General features: G+C 40.7%; 2 protein-coding genes across 9 annotated transcripts in view; one reads left to right on the top strand and one right to left on the bottom strand.

The window, feature by feature from the left end:
* Positions 1-768: 768 nt before the first annotated feature.
* LOC126370762 (immediate early response 3-interacting protein 1) lies at positions 769-1612 on the bottom strand. The gene is made up of 3 exons (XM_050015799.1): positions 1429-1612; positions 946-1044; positions 769-860 (listed from the first exon to the last, which is right to left on the bottom strand). The coding sequence occupies exons 1-3, from the start codon at positions 1514-1516 to the stop codon at positions 805-807; spliced, it is 243 nt and encodes an 80-aa protein (XP_049871756.1). The 5' UTR covers positions 1517-1612; the 3' UTR covers positions 769-804.
* Positions 1613-2268: 656 nt separating this feature from the next.
* The window catches only part of LOC126370659 (snRNA-activating protein complex subunit 3), a 32468-nt gene continuing 7148 nt past the window's right edge, over positions 2269-27588 (top strand). The window contains exons 1-9 of one of the 8 annotated variants that reach the window (XM_050015630.1): positions 2275-2396; positions 9603-9858; positions 10678-10986; positions 11437-12543; positions 12653-12896; positions 13314-13427; positions 13817-13981; positions 15305-15493; positions 16642-16999. In XM_050015630.1, coding sequence (XP_049871587.1) covers positions 11813-12543; positions 12653-12896; positions 13314-13427; positions 13817-13981; positions 15305-15493; positions 16642-16962 — 1764 coding nt within the window. In that variant the 5' untranslated portion in view covers positions 2275-2396; positions 9603-9858; positions 10678-10986; positions 11437-11812 and the 3' untranslated portion in view covers positions 16963-16999. Of the gene's footprint in view, positions 2397-7532; positions 9859-10677; positions 11327-11436; positions 12544-12652; positions 12897-13313; positions 13428-13816; positions 13982-15304; positions 15494-16641; positions 17000-27588 lie in introns of those variants that run through there. The other 7 variants (XM_050015628.1, XM_050015631.1, XM_050015632.1 and 4 more) reach the window with 7 other exon arrangements.

The raw sequence follows: 27588 nt of genomic DNA, 5'->3' as shown, positions 1-27588 counted from the left end.
CATTTTATCCAGAACTAAAACAGCTAAGAAACAGCAGCTTACTTTTATATACTTACTATGTTTATTTGGTCAGATTTTTCCTTGAGTTAAATTTTAGTAACAAACCACATTCGGAAGATTCAACTATAAAAAATATTCGTCAACAATTAATTTTATAAATTAATAATTATTGTGAATAAGTTTTTAGTGTGCGTTATACATGATCCTAGTGGTTAAAAGTGGCCATGATTCTGATACTGAGACACGTAACTCTCCTTTTTGCTTCGCCACTGTCGGGTAACGAGTATAAATGTTAGGAACCTATGTTTTTCGTTTTGCCTGACTCACACTTCGCCGTTTTATATTGTTTGTTTTACAATAAAACAATACCAAGTTTTACGATATGTGGATATACAGTTTATTCCATCTTCGTAAAGCTATACATTCCAGACAATAATTAAATAATGGTGATTCGATTTTAAAAGGACATTAGATTATACAACTTTAAAAGAACAAAAACTATAACATTGGAAAAAAACATGTTTCTTGTACTTTCTACTGGGGAACTTCTATTTATACATTACTTCTTATTATTTGTTTGAAAATCCACTATAATAAATAAACACATAATCTGTGAAAACTAACTGGCTACCTAATATGTTGCAATAGATATAGCCCTTTAAAGTTAGGAATGATAGACAAACAAACATACAGACAGACCCTATGGGTCCCATCTGTTACAGTAGGTACAACCTAAAAAGGATTTTTGGTCATAAGAAAGGCAAGAAGGGAGCTTTTTTATCAAATTTATTGTAGTATTCTCTGTTAGCCTAGTATTAATTTAAATAATATAGTCAATATGTTGAGCAGTATGAGGGGAACTGAAACAAAAGACAAGATTATTTTACACTATTAATTTACAATATACAAGTTACAGATGTCAGAATGGATATTAAAAGTGCTTACTTCTTGTTACAGTCCGTATAGATCTCACCAAATTCAAAATCTGGAATTTAACAGAGGACTGGTCTTCGAAGCCTTGGTTTTGAGTAGAGCCCCATCCCACTGCAAAAATACTTGTTATTAAATAAATGATAGAAAGGATCTCCTTTCCTTGACAATGATCACCACAGTCTAAATGTATAGTATAGCTAAAAAAAACAAATAAACTATTTATTCGATTATGAACAAGCCATGATTTTGAGAAGCATAGTTTACTAAATAACAATCCATAATAAGGCATTATACAGACACAATTCAAATACTGCCACTTTATCAGTACTTTTGTTTGCGACTGTATATACCACTCCAACAAAATCTACCACACACTTCGCAAGGTAAATGCGGGTCATATTGCATAAAATATTTGGTAAACTGCACTAATTTAACCGGAGATTTGCCTAATAATAAACATTAATAACCTGTAGGTAACCTGTAAGTCCAACTTACTTTTTACCATAAACCTTTCTTCATGAAGTACACAAACCGCATTGAGACACAGTAAAGAAGCTTCAAATAAATTCCATAAAGTTAACATTGTGAAAACTGGAAAATATGCCTATAATAAGATTTCCTTCGATTGGAATTGTATTGTTGTGACAGCAAACGTACATGTCAATGGCAAAACGTCATTTGACAGCGATAGTGTTACCAAACTAAACTTGACTATGTTTATAGGGTTCCGTAGTCAATCTGGAACTCATTTTGACTTGCCCGTTTGTCTTTCCGTCACAGCCGAAGCAAATTAAGCAAAACGTACATAGATTGATAACTCAAAATTAATTACAGATAAAAAGGAAAATCTGATAATCGTCAGTTAATCCGTTGTCGTATCCGCGGCTTTCTCCAGCCAGCCAGGTTATAGCTGAAAATCACTATTATATTTGTGGAAGCCAAAACTGGCGCTGATCTGCCAAACGCACGAGCTTCCTTTATCGAAGTACATAAATGATCAGTTCGATTGAATTTCCACAAATTTTATCTTTGCTAGATAATATTCTTTATAAAATGAATTTAATGCCAAACTTTGACCGATCTCAGTGGTCCAACAACGTTGTTAAAAGTTAAAATAATAGGCTACTGGATTTACCGCTACTGGTTTGATGTGACCACTGTAACCTCAGACTGTGACGCTCGAACGAAATCTTGCGTGGCAGAATTCGTTTAGCGACATTCATTAGACAGCCTTAAAAACTACTAGGCCAGAGCCGTTAAACTCTTCAAAAAATATATATGTCACTTTTGACAACGACAACAAGCGCACTGGCCATACAATTACATGCATTTACAGACTGCCAAGTTGGGTGTTAAGGATTTCACACGCGTTGTTGAGATTGTCCCAAAATTTCGTGGTTTTTGTTGCCTTACATTCCCCCTGTGTACTAACTTATTGTGGTGTGTTGTCCTTTAGTAGAAAGGTAAGTGTTTGTGCTTTTATAACGCTGGGAATCGACGGCAATGTCGTCGATTCCTAGCGAGCCGCCGGACCCTCCGGATCCACGTGCTCTCGCACAACATGGCGATCCCCCTATCCAAGAAGCAGAAATGGTCGATGCGCTGCCCCCAAGCCGTAAACGTAGGGATAACATAGACTCAAATAGTGATATTCCCAAGAAATCGAGAGTTCCTCCATCCGACTCCTTGCAAAATGTATGGACTCATGAAAACGAAACAAAAGTCTATACCGAAAATGACGACGGCCCGTTTATTGTACATGTTTCGCGGTTAGAGTCGCATCCTAAAGCTGGCACTACAATCAACCCAATCCAATTTGGTAAATTACTAGCCCACTCAAAAATAACCGATGTTGCTCGCACTGGAGTCAAGGTGGCAGGACGTAATCGTATCTCTGTTGAGTTCCTGACTCCAGAAGCAGCGAATAATTTTGTGACAAACCCCATGCTAGTCTCAAGCAACCTGACTGCCATTATCCCCACCTACAATGTGACCAGAATGGGAATTGTTCGTGGCGTTCCTACCGATTGGAGCCTTTCAGAGTTTGTGGAGAATGTTGAGCTGCCACTGGGTTGTGGCCACATTTGCAAAGTGCGCAGACTAAACCGAAAAGTTACCAAAGATGGTAATATTGAATGGGTCCCTACTGGCACCCTAGTTATCACTTTCACTGGACAAACCCTGCCAAAAAAAATATTCTGCTTCTATACTTCCCTTCCAGTAGAAATTTATGAACTGCCTACCATCCAATGCCACAATTGTTGCAGATTTGGTCACATTGCAGGTGTGTGCCGATCCAGTAAGCCACGCTGTTATCGTTGTACCCAACCCCACCCTGGTAATAGTTGTCCAGTAAAAGAGGAAGATGCCTCCTGCGTGCTCTGCTTGGGCAGGCATTTTGCTACAAACAAATCTTGTCCAGAGCTCGGGCGACAGAAAGTGATTAAAATAACAATGGCCCAAGAAAATATCTCTTTCCCTGAGGCTTCTGCCAAGGTCCCCCAAGTTCGTCGGGCTTATGCTGATGTAGCAAAAACTATGTTGTCTCCGTTAGTCCCTGCTCCATCTTCTCAACCTTCATATTCCGAGGGCCACAGAGTAACGTCACAAACCAGTTACAAAAAAACCGTGATCAAGCCAGCCCGCCCTAGAGCCCCCTCTAGTCAGGGGTATGACACTGGAACCCATCAGGCCCTCATTGCAGACAGGGACCCTCCAGCCCCTAATAACGGAGTTTGTTTAGTCAACTCTCCTGCCCCAAAGACTGACTTTTTTTTTTTTTTTTTTTTTTTTTTTTTGACGTGACTTATTGTAGATTTGCCGCAGATGGCATTAACTACTTGGCCGGACAAATGGGGAGCGCTGAAGGCTCTCACCCGGTACAACGTTTAAGACAACAGGCCTGAGGGTGCCCAGTTGGGCGCGAACCTCGGCTCAGGGCGTCGTCTGAGAGGAAAAATATTTGAAAGAATTAATCGACCCTAGTGGGTCGATAGCGATAAGCGCTGAATGAGGGAAATCGTCGACCACGCCGGCGGGGTCGGTATCGGGGTCCTGAAGTGTTTGGTGTCGCGAGCTGATTGGCTGCCTCTATGGCTAAAGTGATCGGGTCGTCGGGATCGTATATTACGTCCTTCGGACGCCGATACTTTTCAGTACCGTCCCTAAGCGGAATGTACTCGGAAGCCGCAACTACCAGGGGATTTGGGTGGTGCGGAGCAGAATCGAAAAAACGTTTGGAAGCTAATTTGAGCCATTGGGCAATGGTTGGCAGACCTAGGTCAATGTGCAGATTTTCATTGCGAAGGAACCACGGAGCTCCCGTGGCTTTCCGCATGAAACGATTTTGTATTACCTGTAGACGGTGGATTTGAGAGGGACTCGCATGAGCGAAAACTACCCCTGCATAGGTCATGATCGGACGGATGCAAGTCGTGTAGATTTTCACCTTATTCCTAAGGGACAATTTACTTCGCTTGTTAAGGAGACAGTGAAGACGGCCCATTACAAACGCGGCGCGATCGCGCACACGTTTGATATGGGCCTTGAAAGTAAGACGTCTATCTAAGACTACGCCGAGATATTTGACTTGCTCCTCCCAAGGGATCGGCTTGCCAAACATCTTGATGACTTTAAGTTGACGGCGTGACCGTGGCGTGTTATAATAGCCCTTTGAAAAGTACACCGCTGCACTTTTCTCCGGGTTTACCTCGATTCTCCATTTGCGAAACCACTTGCCCAAGGCATTGGCCGCGCGTTGGAGGATTCCGGTCATCATAACTCGACCACGGCACGAAGAATAGATGGCTGTATCATCCGCAAATAAAGCTAATTCGGTATTAGGGGATTTGGGAATGTCACTAGTATATAATGAAAATAGTAAAGGGGAGAGGACGGAGCCTTGTGGGACTCCGGCATGTATCGGGTGCGGTGACGAGAGCGTCCCCTCCACGCGGTAGCGAAAGGTTCGATTTGAGAGGAAGTCTCGTATGATGTGCACGAGACGGTCTGGCACTCCCAGTGAATAAAGCTTGTAGATCAAGCCGTTGTGCCAGACTTTGTCGAACGCTTTCGCCACATCGAAGAAGAGCGCTCCCGTAGCGACAGGTTTTTTTAAGTTTAATCTACTAGATATATGTTCAACAATACGGTGCACTTGTTGAACGCAGGAGTGTTTGGTTCTAAAACCAAACTGCTCTGGTGGAATAAGACTATTGGATTCGGCGTAGTCCCGTAATCTAGCAAATATGAGCCGCTCATAAACCTTCCCCATGGAATTGAGGAGACTTATGGGGCGGTAACTCGAAGGTTCGTTTTTAGGTTTCCCAGGCTTTGGTATACCAATTACAATTGCTTCTTTCCACTGCTGTGGAAAGACGCAGTTGCTCAAGGCGACGTTGAATATTGCCGTTAGTAAGCAGATGAGGGGAGCACCGAAGTTTTTAAGGACACGATTCGTGATACCGTCTGAGCCAGGGGCTTTTCGGGTATGAAATCTTTTGATAATACCTAGTACCTCTTCCTCAGTTACCTGTGGAAGAGGAGGATCGGTGGGAGGTACAGAAGCCCTACGCTGAACTTCAGAGTTCACCGTCGAGAGGTGCCTACGATCGATAGGGAGAGTGCTGGGCGAGCATTGGGCTTCGAGACTGTCGGCAAGGCATTCGGATTTTTCGTCATCGTCGAAAGCGGGGGGTTGGTTAGGCCTATTGAGAGGGGGAGTAGGAACAACCGTATCCTTTTGAAGAGACCTAGACAGCTGCCAGATGGCCTGGTGGTGGGGCTCAATGCCGCTCAAAAGATTATCCCACCGATTCTGTCGCATGTCATTTATACGTTTTCTTACAGTATGCTGCAAGAGACGCAAATGACGGCGACATTCCTCGTTGCGATTGGAATCATATGCGCGGGTGGCTGCGTTTTTCTCCGTTAGCAGATCACGGATGTCGGTAGGCAGTTTCCAGCGATGGTCTTCCATCTCCGGAACCTGTTTTGAACTTTCGTTCAAAACCGACCTCACGTGATCCGTGAGGGAGTTAATAGCTGTCGAGGCCTCCTCTAAGGAGGTTATTTCTACTGGGATACTATCTAAGTACACTGAACTGGAAGACTGGAGGCCTTCGGCCACCTTCTCCCAGTCCAGCACTGTCTTAGGGGGTGCTGGATTATCAGGGGCGTCTAAACGGGATCCTAGTTTTAATATAACAGGTCGGTGGTCGGATTGTAACTCGTGTAGTACTTCTATAGAACATAAACGTAAGTTTATGTTCTTTAGAAGCGCCAAGTCGAGTATTTCTGGTCTGTGGTTCAAGTCAGGGGGATATCTAGTGGGCTGCAATGGTGTTATTATATCATAATAGAGGGGCTCGGCTAGAGTTTCTAATACCCTGCCTCTTGTGTTTGTTGTTAAGCAACTCCAAGAAAGATGTTTAGCGTTAAGATCGCCTGCAATTATGACTGAATTACTGAGATTAAAGAGGGCTTCGAGGTCATTTCTAAGTAACCTCTTAGAGTTATTAGGAGATAGATAAGCCGACACTAATGTGATCGGCTGATGTCCTGTCATGCCTACTCGACAGATCGAAGCCTCAATGTCAGTGAGGGCAGGTGGGTCTATGGGGATACAGTGAAGTGACTTTTTATAATAAATGAGAGTGCCCCCTTTGGGCGCGCAGGTCCTGTCGTTTCGCACTAGATTATAATTTGCCATCTTGGGGTCGCGGTTAGAGGGTTTGAGGAAAGATTCCTGCACTAATAAAATATCTACCTGATGGTGTTTTACAAACTCGTGAATCTCTGCACGTTGACCTAAGATGCCATCAGCATTGAAAAAACCTATTGTAAGGGAACGCGGTTTGACTCTACTTTTATTCGTACAATCCATTATTAGGTTTAAATTGGGACAGGGAGTCTAATAAACTGTCAAGTTGACTAAGGGCCGACTTAAAGAGAATACTAAATTCTCTAAACTGGTTGACAGGAAATGCAGAGGCCTGAGGGGCCAACGCAGGAACCGGACGAGGCGCGAGAGGGGCTGCAGGAATACCTAAATTGCTACTAGGTTGGGCGCGGGGCGGATTTGTGGGTCGGACGATTGCCGGGGGACGAGTCCATGCGGATGGACGCTGCGGCGCGAGTTTGGTCTGCGTGAGTGGCAGAGCCGGGAAATCGCGAGTAGAGTGCGAGGAAGGGGCCATATGGGCTTTAGTGGGACCGGGTTGGGAAGCGGCAGCGCGGGCTGCCCTTCGTTGGGCTACCTTGTGGTGGGTGCGTGGAGCCTTGGTGCATCCGCGATAGTTCGCAGGATGACCTTGCTGACCACACAGCACACAGCTAGGGGGTTCTACCTCGTTTTTGCCTCTAAGGCAATCCGAGGTAGCGTGATCCCCTAGGCACTTTACGCACCTAGGCTTGGCATGGCAATGCCTACTAGAATGCCCGTAAAGTTGGCATCTATGACACTGCGTTGGGGGGCCTCCCTTATGGGGAGTTTCGACTTTAAGGCCAGATAGACCGCAACAAGTCTTCAGGTTGAAGATCTTCTTGCCCTCATCCGTCCTTTCTAATATGACTGTGACCATGTCATACGGGCCCAAAGACTGACAACCTTTTGGACCTCCTCGTGAACCTTCTTATGAACATTCTAAATAGATACAATGACTTTTCACCACCGTACCACGTTGCCAACATGCTAAAGGATCTTAACCAAGTCATTACCAAAATTCAAGATCATACAATGGAATGCACAGAGTCTTCGTCCCAAGAAGCATGAAATCTTGCATATGATTAACTCCCATGACCCTGCAGTCTTTGCCATCTCGGAGACCTGGTTTAAACCGGGGTCCTATTTTAGGCTCCCGGGATACTCTTGTCTTCGGGACGACAGAACTGATGGTCACGCTGGTACTGCCATTTTCATTAAATCCTCAATTACTTATAACCGTATCCCTCTCCCAGCTATAGTAGGAATCAATGCTGTAGCAGTCAAAATTCAAAATTTTTCCATACTTTGTATTTATATTCCTCATCCAAACGTAATCTCTATTTCTGATATTGAGCTATTAATTTCTCAACTTTCTGGTCCTATTATTATTGTAGGAGACTTTAACGTTTCACATGTAATATGGGGTGGACCCGATTATGACCCCCTTGGGTGTGATCTGGTTGACCTGATGGACTTCAGAAATCTTTGCCTTTTAAACGATGGTTCTCCAACGCGTTATACTGCTCCAGATCGTAGAGTAAGTGCTGTAGACCTTTCAATGTGCTCAGCAGACATTAGGTCTATGACCTCATGGCAAATCTTATCGGAGAAATATGGTAGTGATCATTATGTTATTGTTATTTCTTTCGATCAACCGTCTCCTTCAGTCAGACCATTTGAACCTCTATTAAAATATATTATTCCTCGTGCGAACTGGGATAATTATTCCATTGACGCCGATATTCATTCGCACTCTGTCCCCACCATCAATGACTCTAATGTTGAGGAGGCATACGGCCTTTTTGTTCAAGGTATCTGTAAAGCTGCAGATGACAATATCCCAGCTAAAAAGACAAAGGTTGGTACTAAGATCTCTCCCCCTTGGTGGGATGCAGAATGTACTGAAATGTACCAGAGACGCAAAGAAGCTGAAACCAACTACTGCCTCATGATAACGACAGAGAACTATGTTCTATTAAAAAAAGTTACTGCAATGACGAAGCGCTTTTTCAAAAAAAAGAAAAAATCTTCATGGTTGCGTTTTTGTCAATCCCTTTCCCCTCGCACTCCTCCTACCTTGATGTGGCGTTCCATAAAACGCTTTAGGGGCTCCTTCTCTTTTCGTAATTGTGACTCTAATGATTACTCTAGATGGATTCACGCATTTACTAACAGTTTAGCTCCTCTTTCGGCCCCTAATCATGACTGCTTGCCCATGCCGTACCCTTCTTCTTTTCCTCATCATGCATTTAATAACCCTTTTTCTAACGTCGAGCTACGATCAGCCCTTGAATACCTTAGGGACTCATCCCCTGGGGTGGATGGGATCCCATATTCTTTTTTAAAGAAAGCCGGCCAATACACCAAAACCCTTTATCTCTTATTAATTAATAAATTCTTTGAAACAGCGTATGTTCCGGAATCTTGGAAAAGGCAGATAATTATTCCAATCCTAAAACCAGGAAAAGACCCCTCTAAAAGTACTTCTTTTAGACCTATTGCCCTATCATCAACCCTTTGTAAGATTATGGAACACATGCTTAAGAGAAGATTGGAATGGTTTGTGGAAAGTGAGGTGATTTTAGCCGAGAGCCAGTTCGGTTTCCGTAAAGGCATGAGTACCACAGATAGTTTGGCCATCCTATCTACTGATATCAGGATTGCTCTCTCCAACAACCAGTTTTTGGTGGGGGTATTTTTGGATATCTCTGCTGCTTATGACAGTGTGCTGCTTCCGGTGCTCAGGGAGAAGCTCCTTAATCTGAACATTCCCGTGAGGCTAGCTTATTTCGTTTGTAATTTGTTGATGGAGAGATCAATCCAGGTTCGTGTCCATGGCTCCCTTCTTGAACCGAGGCGTGTCTGGCGGGGCTTGCCGCAGGGTTCTGTACTCAGTCCTCTGCTCTACAGCCTGTATACGTACGACTTAGAGGTCTGTGTTAATTCCTTTTGTAATGTCCTTCAGTATGCGGATGACTTGGTCTTGTACGCCTCGTCCGACTCTTTAGAGGAAGCAACCGGCAAGCTTAACCATGCCCTTCAATACCTAGAAAACTGGCTTGATGAACATGGTTTATCATTATCGGTAGAGAAGAGTTCTGTGGTGGTGTTTACCAGAAAAAGATCTGTCCCGGATGTAGATATTACCTTCGCAGGAAAACGAATTCCTGTTAGTAATGGCGTAAAATTTCTAGGTATTTACTTGGACTCGACTATGTCAGGTAAAGATCATCTCAATTATATTGTTGACAAATGTGAGAGGAACATTAATATATTGCGCTGTTTATCGGGTGTATGGTGGGGATCCCATCCATACACCCAAAAATTAGTTTACAACGCTATAGTCAGGTCAATTTTTGACTACGGGTCTTTTATATTAGAGCCTTGCAACAAGACTGCTTTAAGAACTTTGGATAAAATTCAATATCAGTGCTTGAGAATTATACTGGGAGCAATGAAATCTTCGCCTACAAATGCTCTACAAGTAGAAGCTGGTGACCCTCCCCTATCCATCCGTAGAACGTACCTTTCAGACAGATTTTTCTCGAAAATTGTGCAATACAATAAACATCCTCTCCTATCAAAACTAGAATCTCTCTCATGCATAATACCAAAAAATCAATACTGGAATAATAAGGATCTCCCCCATCTCATCAAAAGTTTTAAAAAATTTAAAGTTTTAAACTATAAAGTTCACCAAGCAAACATAAATCCTCTTTTTTCGACTCCTTTTGAAGCACTCCTTTTTAAACCGAATATTTTGAAGAGTTTTGGTATTTTGAAAGACTCACCTGGGGCAAATGCCCTCTTTAATGATAAAATCAATAGTGATTGGAATGACTGGTTACACTTGTATACAGATGCTTCAAAGGCTGAAGATGGGCGGATCGGTGCCGCTGTCTGGATGCCTAAATATTCGACCCTTTTAAGCTTTAAATGCCCTCCCGTCTGCACGGTGTTTACAGGCGAAGCTATTGCCCTATTAGAGGCCGTCAAATTTATTCGGGTTCATAAGTTTAACAAATCTATAATTTTTTCAGATTCTTTGAGCTGCCTTTATGCCATTGACTCAAACCTATTTATCTCTAGTTCTATACATCCGCTAATTTTCCAAATTAAAGAAATGCTGTACGAATGCTATATTAATAACACCGAGGTAGTTATTGCCTGGATTCCAAGTCATACGGGCATCAGAGGGAACGAAGTGGTTGACTCATTTGCTAAGGATGCTGCAACATCGGGAAGCTCTGATCATTTTCAGTTTTATGCACTAGATCTCAAGTGCGCGGCTAAGCCTGATCTGAATAAATCCTGGCAAAAGAACTGGGATCGTTCTAGACAACTAAAAGGTCGGTATTATGGGGATATCCAACCGGAGATTCCCACCAAAACATGGTATTCTAGATACCGCTTGGCGGATAAACGATCCACCTCGGTTGTTTGTCGGTTGCGCATTGGCCATACATGCACCCCTCTACATCTGTTTAAATTAAACTTACGTAACACGCCCATGTGTGACTGTGAAACTGAAGAAGGCTCCACAGATCATATACTTTTTAATTGCCCTTTACGACCTATTTCATTATACGATATCCTTCCTTCGAAAATTCCTAGGCCCATTAACGCGAAATCCCTATTATTATTTACTAACACGTCGTTCATAAAATTACTGTGCAATTACATACAAAAGTATGATATTAAGTTATAATCATTTATGTTTTAACCAATATTAATCATGCCTTGTGATGTTTGTTTTGTTTTTATGTGCTTATATGTGGTGTTGTGTTGTCCTGTTTCAGGAAATAGTGATACCTTTGGAAGTACTTTTATGGACATTATCTATGGACAAATGTGATCCCTATACTTGACATTGGCAGTAATGGTTGTCTCTACTCTATGACGACCGGTTGCCATACAACCATAAAGTTGAAGTTGAAGTTGACATGCATTTACAATAGTTTATTTCATTTCAACAACACATTGTTTGAGAATATTACTTTTATTTTTCTCGATTACTGCTCGTCCGGGTACCGGCCAGGTGTTTGGGTGTTTGTTTGCGTCTGTTGGTGTCTGCTGTAACCAGAATAGATCTTGCTTGCAGTAATTAATTGCGATGAACTTACAAAGCGATAAACTGTGCTTTTAAAACAATATAGGTATTGCGGCACCTCTAAGATGAATACTTCAGAAGGTTCTGCTGATGGTCCTTCAGATGCATTGCGCGATTTTTCGATTCAGGGCTCAGAAGATCCAATACCATCAACTTTTGAAAATGTGCGTAACTTAGCTTTAGCAGCCACAGGTATAGCTTCTAACACAAGTACATCGTCCAATAAAGTAAGTCCAAGTACTGAGAGTGTTATTAATAATGATGAAAGACCAAATCAAGGGAAAAGTAATTGCTTTAACAATAAAGTAAATCCAAGTAATTCAAGCTCAACAACAAATACTCTACCAAATCAGAGAAGTGTGGTAGAAGCAATAATTAATTTGGATTCTGAATTTGCTACATTGGAGAATAAAATTTCCAAAATCACAGAATCATGTCTAAGTTCTGTTGCAAGTTTAGAATTAAATTGTATCAATACCACAAAACAAAAGAGAGTTCGTTCAAAAGTTCCCACTGTACTTGATGATTTAATGCTTGTTGAACCGGGACCATCTAAACGAAAGAAAGTGGACATTTTCGTTGAGGATAGTGGACCTAAGTGGTATGATGTTCAGGGCACTAATATTACTCCTGCAATAGATCCTACCAAGCTATCGGAAGCATTCGATTCTTTGCCAATTTATGGACGCCCCAACACCAAGGAAGAGCTTCCAGAATTTCAACTGAACAAGATTAGGGAATTTGTAGGTTGTGGATTGAGTGATGAAAAGTTTTTAAAACTTCAATATTATTGCAGGTGAGCAAAAACTTACATTTGTTTTAGATTTTTAACTGATAATAAAAAGAAGGTTATCAATTTGAGCGGTAGATGTAATTGTTCTTATCTATTAACTTTGGTTTTACAGCCCGGATCATCTCAAAACTGGCACAGAAAAGTTTACTGTGGAACAGGTACCAAATCCAGGTGTTATGCCGGATGAGCTAGATTTCCAGCCGTTTTGCAACCCTTCAGCTTCCACTTCTAAAGCTGGGAATGAGTTGTGTGTGGTGAAAAAATTCAGGATGAGAGTAGAAAAAGACGTCAAGAATGCATATGCTAAGAAGTTGAAGTACAGAGGCTTAAGGATGTTGCCACTAAACAGTGGTGGGGTATGTGGAGATATTAGTTTTGCTTTTTACATTAAATTTATTCCTTGATACAGAAAGATTGGCTACAGGCAAACATAGCTTGTTGTGTGTGAAGGAGGTTTTGTGACACAACATAGGCTTAGACATTCACTGAACTGTAGCTAAGGTGTCAATTGCAATAGGTCTAACAGGTCCCAGGCATACAGTGCATGAAATAAGGCCTAGCAGAAGCACTCAGCTTCAAAAAAAGAACCTTATATTCTGGATGTGGCAATGAAAAGAAATGTGTTTGCGTACTTATTATTCAGAAGTATTAATTTGGTGAATGATTAGGAATACAAATAATGGTGCTGTTTTAAAAATAGTGTTGTCCTTTACTTACGATAAGTGCAAAAAAGATGCTGCCTATAAAATATAAATTGATTGAATGTGTGTCAGGATCATGACATCAAGCCAGAGGAGACATCCGTCACACTACTGGAGCCTGGAAAGGACATACTATTCCGAGTACGCGTCTACCGTCCCTACCCCTACAACATTAAGGACAAGCCAGTAAGTTCTAAACTTTATCTAATCCTTCTGTAAACTCGATAATTGTGACTGCTTTAAATTATAAATTAATTACCTAGTAGAAAAGGTATATGAATAATATAAACAGCCAGCCATATAAAATTTCACCCCCTCTTTGATGGGATTGAGGGCAGATTTTAAAAAATGCATGATCTTTTTGTTAATCACAAATGGTCCACATATCAATTTTTAGCTTTCTACCTTGAAAATTGGGGAATGCTCCATACAAACTTTCAAGAACTTGAAAACTTGATAAGACTCAAAAAATAGCCTATGTCAATCTCCATCACTTCAACTATCCCATTTTGCCGTTAAGACGGACAAACAAACCGACACTCACATACACTTTCGCATTCATAATATTAGTATAGATGTTTCAGAACCGCGTTCGCCACTCGCTCTTCAGCCGCGACGTAGTACTACTAGGACGACAGACGTTATCAGAGCTGCGTGACCGTATTGTATGCGCCAACGATATGGATATGCGGTTGGATGTCTCCGAGCGAGTAGAAGACCTTCCTATTACTACCGCTAAGGTATATTTATGGTTAATAGGCTAGTTTTCAACTAGTCAAATCATTTACTTTTTACTAAAAGTCAAAACAAGAAATTACTAGGCAATTCGTGTGAAAAAGCACTCTGTGACGTCATATACGAACGTGATAAAATGTCGGACTTATTATTAAGTTTTTTTTTGTTAAAGTTAAATAGAAAAAAGAAAATGTTTTCATTACTTGTAGATCTGTCTTTATTTAGTAATCAGAATTAACGGCCTCCGTGGTCCAGTGGTTGAGCGTTGGGCTCACGATCCGGAGGTCCTGGGTTCGATTCCCGGTGGGGACATATCACAAAAATTACTTTGTGGTCCCTAGTTTGGTTAGGACGTTACAGGCTGATCACCTGATTGTCCGAAAGTAAGACGATCCGTGCTTCGGAAGGCACGTTAAGCCGTTGGTCCCGGTTACTACTTACTGATATAAGTACGTAGTCGTTATATGAGTCATGTCAGGGGCCTTTGGCGGCTCAATAGTAACCCTGACACCAGGGTAGATGAGGTTGGTAATTCACCTCACAACCCACACGATAGAAGAAGAATCAGAATTTCATAAATTATCTTGAACTGAGTGCGGTTATAGAAAGATACCTAACGTACGTCAACGTAACGTTAGCTATGAGCGGCCGCAAAAGTGAAAATATCATGATCAGCCGGAAATCAACGAACAATCACAGCAGGTGCTGCACGAGTGCACGCTGACCGCACGAATTATATCGAGAGCTTCGACCAATAGATGCAGTGCATGCTATCTACGTAGATAGACATCGTACGGCTATTGGTCGAAGCCCACGATATAATTCGCGTCGCGCGCGGCGCTGTTGCCGTGCTCCATATTTTTCCTAACGTGTAGAGTTTGTGAACTTATAGAGATCTGATGACTTTTTGTCATTGTGATTGATATGATCTCGTCTTGGCAACATTTTTACATGAAAATGTTTTTGTTGGGATTAATTATTATCGTGTCACAGCCTCCGTGGTCTAGTGGTTAGAGCGTTAGGCTCACGATCTGGGGGTCCGGGTTCGATTCCCGATGGGGACATTGTCGAAATCACTTTGTGAGACTGTCCTTTGTTCGGTAAGGACTTTTCAGGCTTGAAAGTAAGATGATTCCGTGCTTCGGAGGGCACGTTAAGCCGTTGGTCCCGGCTATTAGCCGTAAAAACACCTCCACCAACCCGCATTGGAGCAGCGTGGTGGAGTATGCTCCATACCCCCCCCCGGTTGATTGAGGGGAGGCCTGTGCCCAGCAGTGGGACGTATATAGGCAGTTAAAAAAAAAAAATATTATCGTGTAATGTCCCAGGAGCTGTTCCCGTCGGGCTTCCTGTTCATCAACAACGTGTTCTACGTAGACACGCGGCCGGGCTGCGCCGACCTGACCGAGCGCCTGTGGCAGTGGGCGCGCCACAAGCGCGGCCTGGGGGACTTCCCGCGCAAGGACATGTGCCTCACCAGTCTGCACCAGCTGCGGGTCAAGCTGGGCCACCCCGAGGTAACTGAGCTTCGTCCTAGTGTTATCCCGTTTCTTACAGGGTCCGCTTATCTAACCTGCAGGCATAGAATAAGGAATAATACTACGTATAGGACGTGAAGTCTCCGCTCCCCACCAGTAACGGAGCCAGGTTTACCTCACCCCCCTCAGTCTTACTTGCGCGTGTACGAAGACGTTAATGTGTAGTGTCTCTATAGAAAGAGGTGTTTTGTATGAAGTGTCCGAGGTGTGCTGCAAGGTCGATATGATAACCGATAAACGCAACAAATGCTATCTACGTAGATGGACGTCATGCGTCTATTGGTCGAAGCCCTCGATATAATTCGCGGCGGTTGCCATGCCGCGAGGGCTGAGGATCTCTCTCTCTCTCTCTCCTTGGCATTTATTATTCCCATCTGATGCTGAGGGCTGAGGATGTGTCCGGTTTTTTTTTAGAAGCGAGACCAGCCCAATACAGGTTAGGTCACATACCTCCGAAACGTATTTCTCGGTGGGTTTCCTCACGATGATTTCCTTCACCGCTGAGCATTTGATAATCATATAAACCGTTTGTGACTGAAGCGTTCTTCCACACCTTTTCGCTACCCGAGGTAACGAAACTATCCTTGAATACCACCACCCACTCACCCACTATCTTCATTGCACATTTAAACAAATGAACAAAAGGAACATTCATATTCTCTCTAGGGTTGTGATTACGAGACCTTTCATAAAGGCAGTTTTTTAAATTATGTATATGTTAGAATGCACTCACCCTTCTACTATTATTATACAAATTATTCCTGTACCCAAAGGTTGCCTGGAAGAAATTGCTGCACGAGTAATAAGGCCGCATGTTCTGGCTTTGTGTGTCTGTTGTCCTTCTTTCTGTATTTTGTGTCCATTGTGCTCAATAAAGTATTTTATCCATCTATCTATATAATTCTATTTAATGTCCTCTAGCCCTCGTTGACAATTACGTGCCCTCCGAAACAAGGATCATCTTGCTTTCGGAAAAAGGGTAATAAGCCTGCAATATCCTAACCAAACTAGAGATCACAAAATGTTTTTTGCCCCACCGGGATTTGAACCCGGGATCGTGAGCCCAAGGCACAACCACTGGACCACTGGGGTCAATCACATAACTATCCGCGTTTCCGTCCCCGCAGGTGTACGTGCACCAAGGCAACTGCGAGCACCTGTTCACGTTCTCCGAGATCCGTCTGCTGGGCGCCGGCGACCCTCTGCGGCCCTTGCAGTACCCGCGCCACACCGCGCTCTCTCACAACCAGACCGTCTACTGCACCACGTGCGCCGAGTTCGGAGCTAAATGGATCATCACTGGCTGTGAACGCGTCCCCTTCGACCCTGCATTCTTCTGTGAAAGCTGCCTCAAGCTATACCTCTACGTGGGCGTGAACAAAGTTGAAGATTTCAAAGCGTACTCGTATAGAGGCAACGAGATTAATATGCTGAAGCCGCAGGGGTGAATGGCCGCAGTGGAGTATCGAGCTATCGCCGTCACAGGTAAGCCACAACTAATTACTATACGCAGTTTTGAACTTAGTTTCATTCCTATTGTATTAGCAGTAGTTTTTTTTACATAAGTTTACGACTATATGTATTCCTTCGCAAGATAACGACCGAGCGTTCTGTTAGACCAAGGTAATGTGTGGTGAGCCGTATCGCCGTCTATAATGGCTCGACCAACTGTTATATCCGAAATCATCATCATCAATTTAAGAGCCACGCTCTTGTCGGTGTAGCATTTTCCATTCCAGTCTATCAAAGGCCAATTCCTTGACTTCCCTATAAGACACGACGTTAACCTTTTCTTTAATCTGTTCCATGTAAGCTCTTCTTGGTCTTCCCCTTCCTCTCTTTCCTTCTAGCTTTCCTTCTATGATGTTTTTTTTGATATCCGAAATACGGTATGTTATATTAAATTTCACGAAGAGCTTACATAAAACAGATTAAAGGAAGGTGAACGTCGTGTATAAGGAAGTGAAAGAATTGGCCTATGATAGACAAGAATGGAGAATGCTACACTGACAATATCTTGGTTCTTAAATTAATGATGATGATATTAAAATTCATGTGTTGTATGAAAATTACTTTTAAAACTACAAGCTACAGTACAAAGTATTTTCGGATGCATATTAATTATTCGGGCTAAGTTCCCTTCGAATTGGATGATCAAATTAGCAAGTCACTATAATGACGTTGAAACTTACCATTAACTTCCGACTAGGTAAACCGCTACAAGTTTTCTCCGTGCTTCGGAAGGTACGTTAAGCCGTTGGTCCCGGCTGCATTAGCAGTCGTTAATAGTCAACCAATCCGCACTGGGCCCGCGTGGTGGTTTAAGGCCCGATCTCCCTAACCATCCATAGGGAAGGCCCGTGCCGCAGCAGTGGGGACTTTAATGGGCTGGTGACGATGGTGATGATTAGGTAAACCTCGCTGCAAAATAAACGGGATACCCACTAGGAAGATGATGAACAATATATCCCTAATCTTGCCTAGTACCCCATCCCACATACATAAGTGATCGACGCGGCGTATTTACGAGCAAAACAACGGAACTCGCGTGTTACCGCGCGCACCGTGCAGTCAGGAAGTGTTATTGTCTACTTACTGCAGCTGTCGTGGCGACGCTCCGTCTCCATTACTCCAATTATAAAGATTGCATATGCAATTGCACACCTACTGGTTACTAGTTGTTATAAACGGACAAAGGGTACTTACTAGAGCGAGTGTTGAAGTATCTATAGAGAGGTAGTTTGATATTTGCAAATTGCGGCGTTGCGTATTTGCTTTTAAAAAAGTGAAAGGCGTTTTTACAGTAATCTTTCGGATAAAATCGGTCGTCAGGAAGTGTTATTGTCTACTTACTGCAGCTGTCGCAGCAATGCTCTGTCTTCATTATAAAGATTGCATATGCAGTTGTACACTTACTGGATACTATTTGTTATAAATGGACAAAGGGTCCTAGACCGAGCGAGATAGTTTGAGATTTGCAAATGGCGGTGCTGCGTGTTTGCTTTAAAAAAAGTATAAGGCGTTAAAATGCGGTGGTTTTGTTAGGATTTTGAGATGGATATAGGGGACTGTCTCCCAAGACACAGGTTCGCCGTGTTTCGGAGACAGGGTTTCAATGCATAATGTAAAAACTTATTTCAATAAACGTTATTATTATTATTATTATGTAAATTTATATCTATAGGCAATTTTAACTTGTTTGATAAACTTAATTTAGTCATACAGATCTAAAATAGTTTTAGCTCTACTAGTTAGCATCTAATGAAAATTGAATTTTATCTATAATAATCTTTCTAGAGTCTTCAATAATCTATGTAGAGTCTTCTCCCTGAAAGAATGTTATCAAAAACCGACCCATTTGGACAAAAGAAATATAAATAGAAATAGGTCACATATGTTCCGCTGCTGAGCACAGGCCTTTCTCAATCAACTGGATCCCCATCCTTTTGTAAAAAATGCCTTGAATATATTGAGTAATATAATTATAGTTACACTGTTATTAAAAAAAGGGCTACTGTCGCAGATTCTGCATATAATTATTATATCTTGTTATTTTCAATATAATCGACTTTTGTGCCGCGGATTATTATTTTAAACCTAGTTTATCTTCTCGTTTTGTAATAAGCATAACACTCTTAGGGTTCTATATTACCTGAGTGCATAGTTATTTATAAGCCGCACGTCAATTGGTAATCCAACTGTGACAATCAGGAGTGCAATGTAAATTGTTGTTAAGATAACAGTCGCCAGGTGGCGCTTCCGCGGGGGTGTGAGATGCCGCAAATTACAGCATTAATGCCGATGATGACTGCGTGTGATATACACGCAGGGTATACCTATATTGTACACTGATGGTTTTAACGCTTAGTAATGACTTAACATTCACACTGGGTATCTTTCTGAGAGACTTTGTAGAATAAAAAGTTACTTACCAATTTCTCTTTAAGCAAGGTGCCGATTCTCGTATTTAATTTCAAGTTTAGCATACCAGTTCTGAGATCTCTTTGTTCCTAATATAAATCATCGTTCATTCTGCAGTCAAGACAATCTGGGTGGTTTAAAAGGCCACATTCAAAAATGCAATATTGGTATTTGACATTTGTAGACATAGCGCACTTTCTTTTGTGTGCGCAGGAAAATGACAAAACGCAATATTGCTATTTAGATGAATTACTTCAATGTGGTCTTTAGACTCCCTGGTTAAAGTTGTAGAAGATGTGTGCTCGATTGCATTTGGAATATTCCGGGTTGGGTTAGGTTTGTTTCAAGCTCTAAAAATAGAGAAGAGAATCAAAAGTGAAGATGAATGGTTGCTCAGCAGCGGTAGTGTATTTACATCAAACTCCAGAGCAAATCAACTGACCTTCCAGTGTTGTTTGTCTGTTTATCTATAACTGAAGATGCTCTAAACTCTCCCAACAAGTTTTCCACCAAAAATGTAAGTTTGCAAATGAGCGGAACCCAAAGTAGCGCAAGTTGAGATAAGGCCTGCACAAACAAGCCAGTGGTATCATGACGTATGTGGTGGGTTGTGCCATCGTGATGAAACGAGACCTCAATACCTGACGTGACCAGTTTATGGGAACAATCATGTCACGCTTAAAATAACACTGATAAGTGTCTATATGTAGAAGATTTTGGCGGCTTTTCTTAAATCTGGGCTAATGATCTGAAATATTTTGTCTTCGGCAACCAAAAAGATCCCTGACTCTCCAATTATTTTAGGACTTCGTATTCTTTGGAACCCTGTCGCAAAAATACAATAACATAACAAATACATTATTTGCACTCACATGAAATCGAAAGTTACAAAAACAATAGGAAATACCTGGCAACCACCGGGTGAAGGTGATATTTATAATATGACATTTGGTGAAACTTAGTTTTTTAGTTTTAAATAAGTTAAAAAGTCAGTTCCAAAGTACATATATCATCATTACCGCTGAACTCGACTTTATGGGATTTAATTCACGGGTTTTATGGGTTTATTATGATTTATTTATTATTTATTTATTTATTATTGATCATAGATAATTGATATCACGTGCTTTCCAGGATTCTTCTTCTTTGCGAGTCGATGGCGATCGAAGCTAAATTTTTGCTGACCAATAATTGGCCACGCTTACGGCATTGTCAGTGGCTTCGTACACTTTCCAGGATTTATGGCAGGTTAATGGCAATAGACTCACCTCCATTACATGGGATTTAAACGTAGCTTGCGAGGAGTAGGTGGGTACACACTTTTGGAAGAAAGGAACATTTATTATCTACTTTTGCCTATCCGTTCGAGGATACAGACGTGATGGACATAACATTATGCTGTTGTAAAAATAATTATGAGTATGTTCATTTTCAGAGCACATTCCTTTTCATGGACTTTTTAAAATCTGATGATACATCATGTCATGAACCTATAACGGCTCATCGATCTTTTTCACTCTCTTAACAATACCTATATGTGGTTGGTAAACAAGTGAGTGTGTACTTCCGCTGAAATTAAGCCGATTATTGGGGTCGCGTGCCAAAGCAATGACTCTGTAATAATTTTATCATATCACCATGCAATTCGCACTAAAGCCTTGGCTGATAATGAATTATATACGCATGCTGTAAATTGTTGGCATTCTCGAGGAAAAGAACAAATATTGTCTTGCTAAGACGTAGCTGATTATAATCTTTTGGATAATCCATCCACTGTGGGTTCATGGCTGTGCGAAAGTTTTTCAACCTGGTAATGGATCAGTAAGGTTAAAGACGCCATATTGGAGCAATTCACCTAAAAAAAGAATATTGCTATTTGACATTTCTTGACATTACGCACTTACTTTTATATGCGCAAATGTCAAATAGCAATATTGTTTTTAAGATGAATTGCTTTGATGTGGCCATTTTAACCGCCCAGATCGCTTCTGAGAGCTGTTTGTGAACAAAGATTGGCAATGAGTTTCCTATTGAGCTGGAAGTAACATAAAAACGCTCAGCTGCTTACTAGTAGCATGTCTAGCAATTCATGATGTAAAATGTTATCGTTTTTTATCCTTTTATTCATTTTAGGACTCCAATTGGTATTCTCCTTTGCTAGTTTGTAATTTTAGCTGTCCTAATGGGGATTACGCGCTTGTCTGTCTGTTTGTTCCATCACAGAACTGGGGGGTTAAAAGGCAACATCAAAGCAACTTATTAAAAAAAATAATGCTAATTGACTTTGCGCAATTATTTTTTTATATGCGTTAACGTCAAATTGCAATTTTGTTTTTTAGATGAACTGGGGGGTTGATATGGCCACATCGAAGCAATTCATCTAAGAAAGCAATATTGCTATTTGACATTTGTTTGCATTGCGCACTTACTTTGTATGCGTAAATGTCAAATTGCTTTCTTGGATGAATTGCTTCGATGTGGCCATTTTAACCCCCCTGTTCTATGGAACCTCGGCCATATTGTGGATCATAAGTCTGTCAGTCAATTAATCGTCTCAAGATCACTGGCGCTGCGTAGCGTAGCGACCATGCAGACCGAATAATTGTTTAAGCAGCTTACACCTTGAAGGTCTATTTGGTGTTGTGTCGAATCCAATTAATTAATTCTGTCTATACCGTTAAAAACAGCTTGTTATGCAAGTCTGTAATGGTACACGTGAAGTCTATATGACATAAATGTCTGTCTGGCCCTCTAACAAAAATCATGTTCTTTTTATCAAATGTTACGAATGCGAAATTCTTTAATCATAATCACGAAGATAATGGCCCCGATTCCTGCAGACATCTCTTAATTTTACTTTAAGTTATACCTGTCATTTTCTTATCCGCCGAAAAGGAAAGGGACGGATGATTGACAGCTCTTAATTTTAGGAAGAATGAGTAAATAAATGAATAACCCGGGTGAATTTTTAGACGGTTGTTTTAGATTTGTGCTTAAAATTGACGTGTGTTCCATAAATTTTATGCTTGTCGATTACCCGTCCCTTTCCTTTTCGGCGGATAAGAAAATGACAGATATAACCTAAAATAAAATTAGATGGTATTTACAGGAATTAGCACCAATGTTTTGTATTTTGGTTTTAATAGCTTGTTCTGCTAGGAGGGTCGAAGTGTATAGTGTTGTCTTTGAGTAAGTACTTAGTCAGATAAAACATAATGTACTCTTCATCATCATAACGTCTTCTTCCTCATCTTTTGTCTTTTTCTATATAGTATTTTATTTTATTAACGCTTGCCTCTCACTATGAGGTCACAGGTCCGAATCCAGCAGAGGCCTAAACCAATGATTGTCGAATTTGTTTTCGAATTCATGTTCTGCATCATAAATTATTATCACGTGCTCAGCGGTGAAGGAACCCACATTGTCGAGAAATGCATTTTCGGAGGTATGTGCGCTAACCTGTATTGCGCTGGTTTTCTCTTCGCGGGTTAGAAGGTCAGACACGCGGTCGCTTCTGTGAAAAACCGGACCTGTCAAATCGTCAGGTTAAGTTAGCGGACCCTGTGAAAAACTGGATAATGCTAAGGGGATGATTTTATTATACAATGTTTCTTTTTATCAACCTCACGTTAGATTAATAAAAAACCTGTTAGACTTTTGTAAAACATGTGGTATTGTGGCATTAAACAGTTTATGTCGCATGATGTCAGTGCAAACGGCTGCGGTCGCTCTGTGCAAATATTATCTCACAAGGCGCTGTTTGGCTTCATGATTTATGTAACGCCTCGCCTATTGTCTTGCGGTTATAGTAATTTAAACTTTATGATTATTTATAGATCTCTGATTCGGAAAATGAGGTACTTGGTTCGATGGAAAGAATCTTCGGACGCCTTAAGATAAAGAAGACTATAAGCCTTGATAATAGAACCCACTTATACCAGTCTCAAACCTAACTGGATATAGTGGTGAGCTTATGTTTCATCATCACCAGCCCATTAACGTCCCCACTGCTGGGGCACGGGCCTTCCCTATGGATGGATAGGGAGATCGGGCCTTAAATCACCACGCGGGCCTAGTGCGGATTGGTGGTTATTAACGACTGCTAATGCAGCCGGGACCAACGGCTTAACGTGCCTTCCGAAGAACGGAGGAGCTCGAGATGAAGTTTTTTTTTGTGGTCACCCATCCTATGACCGGCCTTTGCGAAAGTTGCTTAACTTCAACAATCGCAGACCGAGCGCGTTAACCGCTGCGCCACCGAGTTCCTCATGCTGAGCTTATGTTTATGTTACGTAAAACACAAATTTTGGGGTAGGTAAGGTAGGTAGGACTTTAACATTTTTAATTTTATTTAATTTAAATTGTATTATCATTATTATTATTATTTTTATATTAACGACAGTTTGAGTTTGGCATGCTTACGTGTAAGATAAAACACTGGTCATAAAATTGTAACAACATCTTATTGTACTGTTATCTAGCAAATAAACTATTCTATTCTATCAACTGTATACGGGCCTTGTTTATATGGAAAATCTGAAAAAATCATTCAGCGTGTTCAGAATGCCTGTGCACGTTTCTGTTTTTCGATTCCTCCTCGTACTCATATAACGCCTTTTCTCAACAATTCTAATTTGCTAAATATGCATCATCGTTTAAGTTTATATTTTGCTTGTCAACTGCACGATATTATTAAGTTTCAAGAACCTCAATACCTCTTTAAAAAACTCTTGTGGCGCAAATCTGCGAGGTCTCGCTCAATAGTGATGCATCTGCCGCGACATAGGACTGCCGCTTTTCGTGGAGGTTTCAGTTACCGATCTAATAAATGTTGGAACGATATTCCACCGCCCCTTCGGAAGCTTACTTCCAAAATTACTTTTAAGGTGAAATATAAGGAATATCTTCTTAATATTCAGAAAAACGTCGGTAACTGAACTTTATACTTATTTCATAATTATGTTATATACATCTACTTGTCATTATATTGTTTATGAATCTCTCTCGTTATCTGTTTATCTGTGGATTTTATTTTACACATCTGTTTATTTGTCATATCTATTATGTATACTTTAACCCCTTGGCATACTATCTACCTTTGACTAATATTTTCATATTTTTCGTAACCCCTTAATTCATATATTTTCTTCATAATTAAATTTGCTTATTTTCTTATTTATTGTAAGTAAATCCCGACACTTTTTGTTGGCACGATAGTTCAAAGTATTTATAAGCGTAACTTAGGTACTGGCAGAATATCAGTGTTGCTAAGAGTGGTATTTCTACTATCCTTCGCAACAACATGCTGAGTCAGTCCCTTTTCCCTGGCAGTGTATTTTTGATTTGTATACTTATCTTTATCTTCTCTACTATTGTACTGCACTGTTTTGGGAATAAAGTTATTCTATTCTTATTCTATTCTATTAACTTGTTAAGATGCTTCGAATGAGATATGTCTGAAATTTGTTGGTGGAGGGTTTGACTCATCATCCTTTATTGTAAAGGCTCTTTCGCTATACCTTATGATCATACACTCTCCGTCTAATTAACCTATTTAATCTACGTATTCATACATACAGTTACCCTGCAATCTTCAAGTCTTCCTACGATATCTTCCCGCCGTTCAAGGCGTTTTATTTCGTTGTTTCTAAGTGAATTAAACGACTGCTTCACACACGCCTATTGCTAAAGCCAGTATATAGCAATAGTTAATAGCCACTAATTATTCTAGATAAGTCAATAAGCTTCACAGATAGCTGTAATTGTCTGAGTGATATTGAGTAGATTGATGGCTACATCGCATGAAGGATTGCGTAATGCAATTGCAGGAAGGCTGTATATGTTGTCCTTATTTCTGTATTTTGTGTCTATTGTGCTCAATAAAGTATTTTATCTATCTATCTATCTATACCCGCAGTGGAGCAGCGTGGTGGAGTATGCTCCATACCCCCTCCGGTTGCAATCAACCGTTTCACTCGTGAAACGACACCGTAAAGAAAAAAATGCGGTATGAAAATAATCCGTATCTCTCAAGATAAACGATCGGGCTAATCTATGTAGGCTTTCAAAATTGTAAGTGGGTACATTTACTGGCTAATTGGGTCACAGTAGAAGGAGGCTGCAAACACAGATTAGATACGGAGACCAAACATTGTTGTTGACACTGGCAAGAGCGCCAACCTCAGTTTAGGTAACTTGTTTTCACAATTTTCACTACAATATTGTCTGTACACTGTAGGTATAGCTAAGCTCACGTGATTTTCGGCAAAGAATCGGCCTTCATTCCCCCAACTACATTCCATTTTTAAACAGGGTCCGTTTATGTAATCTGAAAATTTGCCAGGTCCGGTTTTTTACAGAAGCGTCTACTGCGAAGGTAATACCAGCCCGATACTGGTTACCTAGTCACATAACTCCGATACGTATCACTCGGGATCTATAAATAAATATTGTTTTTGACGTTGCGCACTTATGCGCCAATGTCAGACTGCAATATTGTCCATATGTACTCTTTCATATAGGCTTTTTAGTAAATGTCTGTGAGAAATTGCCCATACCCCCTCTCCGGTTTGGTGGAGTCTAGTCACCGATACACGAGTAGTCGAGTCATGAAAAACAATCTGGCAATTTGCGTTTCAACATAAAAATGATACACTGCATAGTGTAACCACCCATAAGTGTTTTCAACACGTTCCGCAGAAGGTGACCGGATGACACGGTCAATTTTTCAGTTCAGACCGTGATTGGCAAAAGCAATATTCATAATACTTCGCTATATTTATGATGCTTCTGTAATCAGCAACATTGTAATACTAGGGTGGGGAGATGGTGAGAATTGAGATATTTAAAATTGGTTTCATGGCACAAAGATGCCCTAAAAAAAGTTACCAGGGTCGTAAAAAATAAAAAATAAATAAAAAGATCTTACATCTAGTAGGTATTAAATAACATTGACAAATTAATAAAACAAAAAATCAGAATCATTCATTCAACGTAATTATCATGAATACATTCGTTGACTGTCAATTTAATATTTTTTAATTTACGTCATTTCGCAAGGTGTTATGGCTGAGAAGAAATGACAAGAAACTGCAACTCCCTCCCAACTCCAACACATCTTTTAAATCAATTTAGGTATACAATGGCCCCGATTCCTGCAGACACCGCCTAATTTTATTTTAGGTTATATCCGTCATTTTCGTATCCGTCGAAAAGGAAAGGGACGGATGATTCACAGCTCTTAATTTTAGGAAGAATGAGTAAATTAATGAATAACCCGGGCGAATCAAAAGGTACGTCGCTGGTATGCAATCCCTTTGACGTCCTGTCTACTTAACTGTGTCGGGTTATTGACGGATGTAAAATTTTTAGACGGTTGGTTTTGTGCTTAAAATTGACGTGTGTTCCATAAATTTTATGCTTGTCGATTACCCGTCCCTTTCCTTTTCGGCGGATAAGAAAATGACAGATACAACTTAAAATAAAATTAGATGGTATTTACAGGAATTAGCACCATTATAGCTAGATGAACACATTTATTACCAGGCATTATTATCATTTAGGTATTCATTAACCTTATAATAAGCTTTTATACATAAAGTAAATCTTCACATGAGCTTTCACTTATTCATCATCATCACGTTGGTCTAACAGATAGCTCGGTGAGGCTTGGGTACTTAGTTGATCATACGTTGTATGTTCTGACTACCCCAATCGGGTATATAGTCGTGTATAATATAAGTATATTATACTAGTTGTCCGCCCGCGAAATTTCATGCTTCTAACTTTAAAAATGACAAAGTTACATACGAACTCTTCATCTCCTATTTTAACCGTTTAGGGGATGAGTTTTCAAATAAAGGTTTATTTTGTCTCTCTTAGGTATGTTTCTTATTTAAAATTTCGTGATTCTAACTTTAAAAGTGACAAAGTTTCATACACACTTTGCCACTACTTTTTAGTAAAAGGTACGTTCTAAAAGGAACCCCCATTCAAAAATCGAGACTCTTATCACTTGTAGTTTCTGAGATTTCGTGATAAGTGAATGAGTCAGTGAGTGACTGACCTTTCGCTTTTATATAAATAGACAACTTAGATTGTATTTCAAGCTGAACCCAGCCCTAAACAGCAGGAGTTCCTAACGGCAATACTAA

This window comes from Pectinophora gossypiella, chromosome 11 (genome assembly GCF_024362695.1).
Source record: "Pectinophora gossypiella chromosome 11, ilPecGoss1.1, whole genome shotgun sequence".
NCBI lineage: Eukaryota > Metazoa > Arthropoda > Insecta > Lepidoptera > Gelechiidae > Pectinophora > Pectinophora gossypiella.
This window is presented reverse-complemented; position numbering and strand designations above follow the sequence as displayed.

Bases quoted from the DNA above. Each gene is read 5' to 3' on its own strand.
- LOC126370762 (XM_050015799.1), bottom strand. From the start codon at position 1,516: ATGTTAACTTTATGGAATTTATTTGAAGCTTCTTTACTGTGTCTCAAT. The intron at 1,045-1,428 runs GTAAGTTGGACT...GTATTTTTGCAG, and splicing joins AGAAAGGTTTATGGTAAAAA to TGGGATGGGGCTCTACTCAA. The intron at 861-945 runs GTAAGCACTTTT...CTTTTGTTTCAG, and splicing joins TATACGGACTGTAACAAGAA to TTCCCCTCATACTGCTCAAC.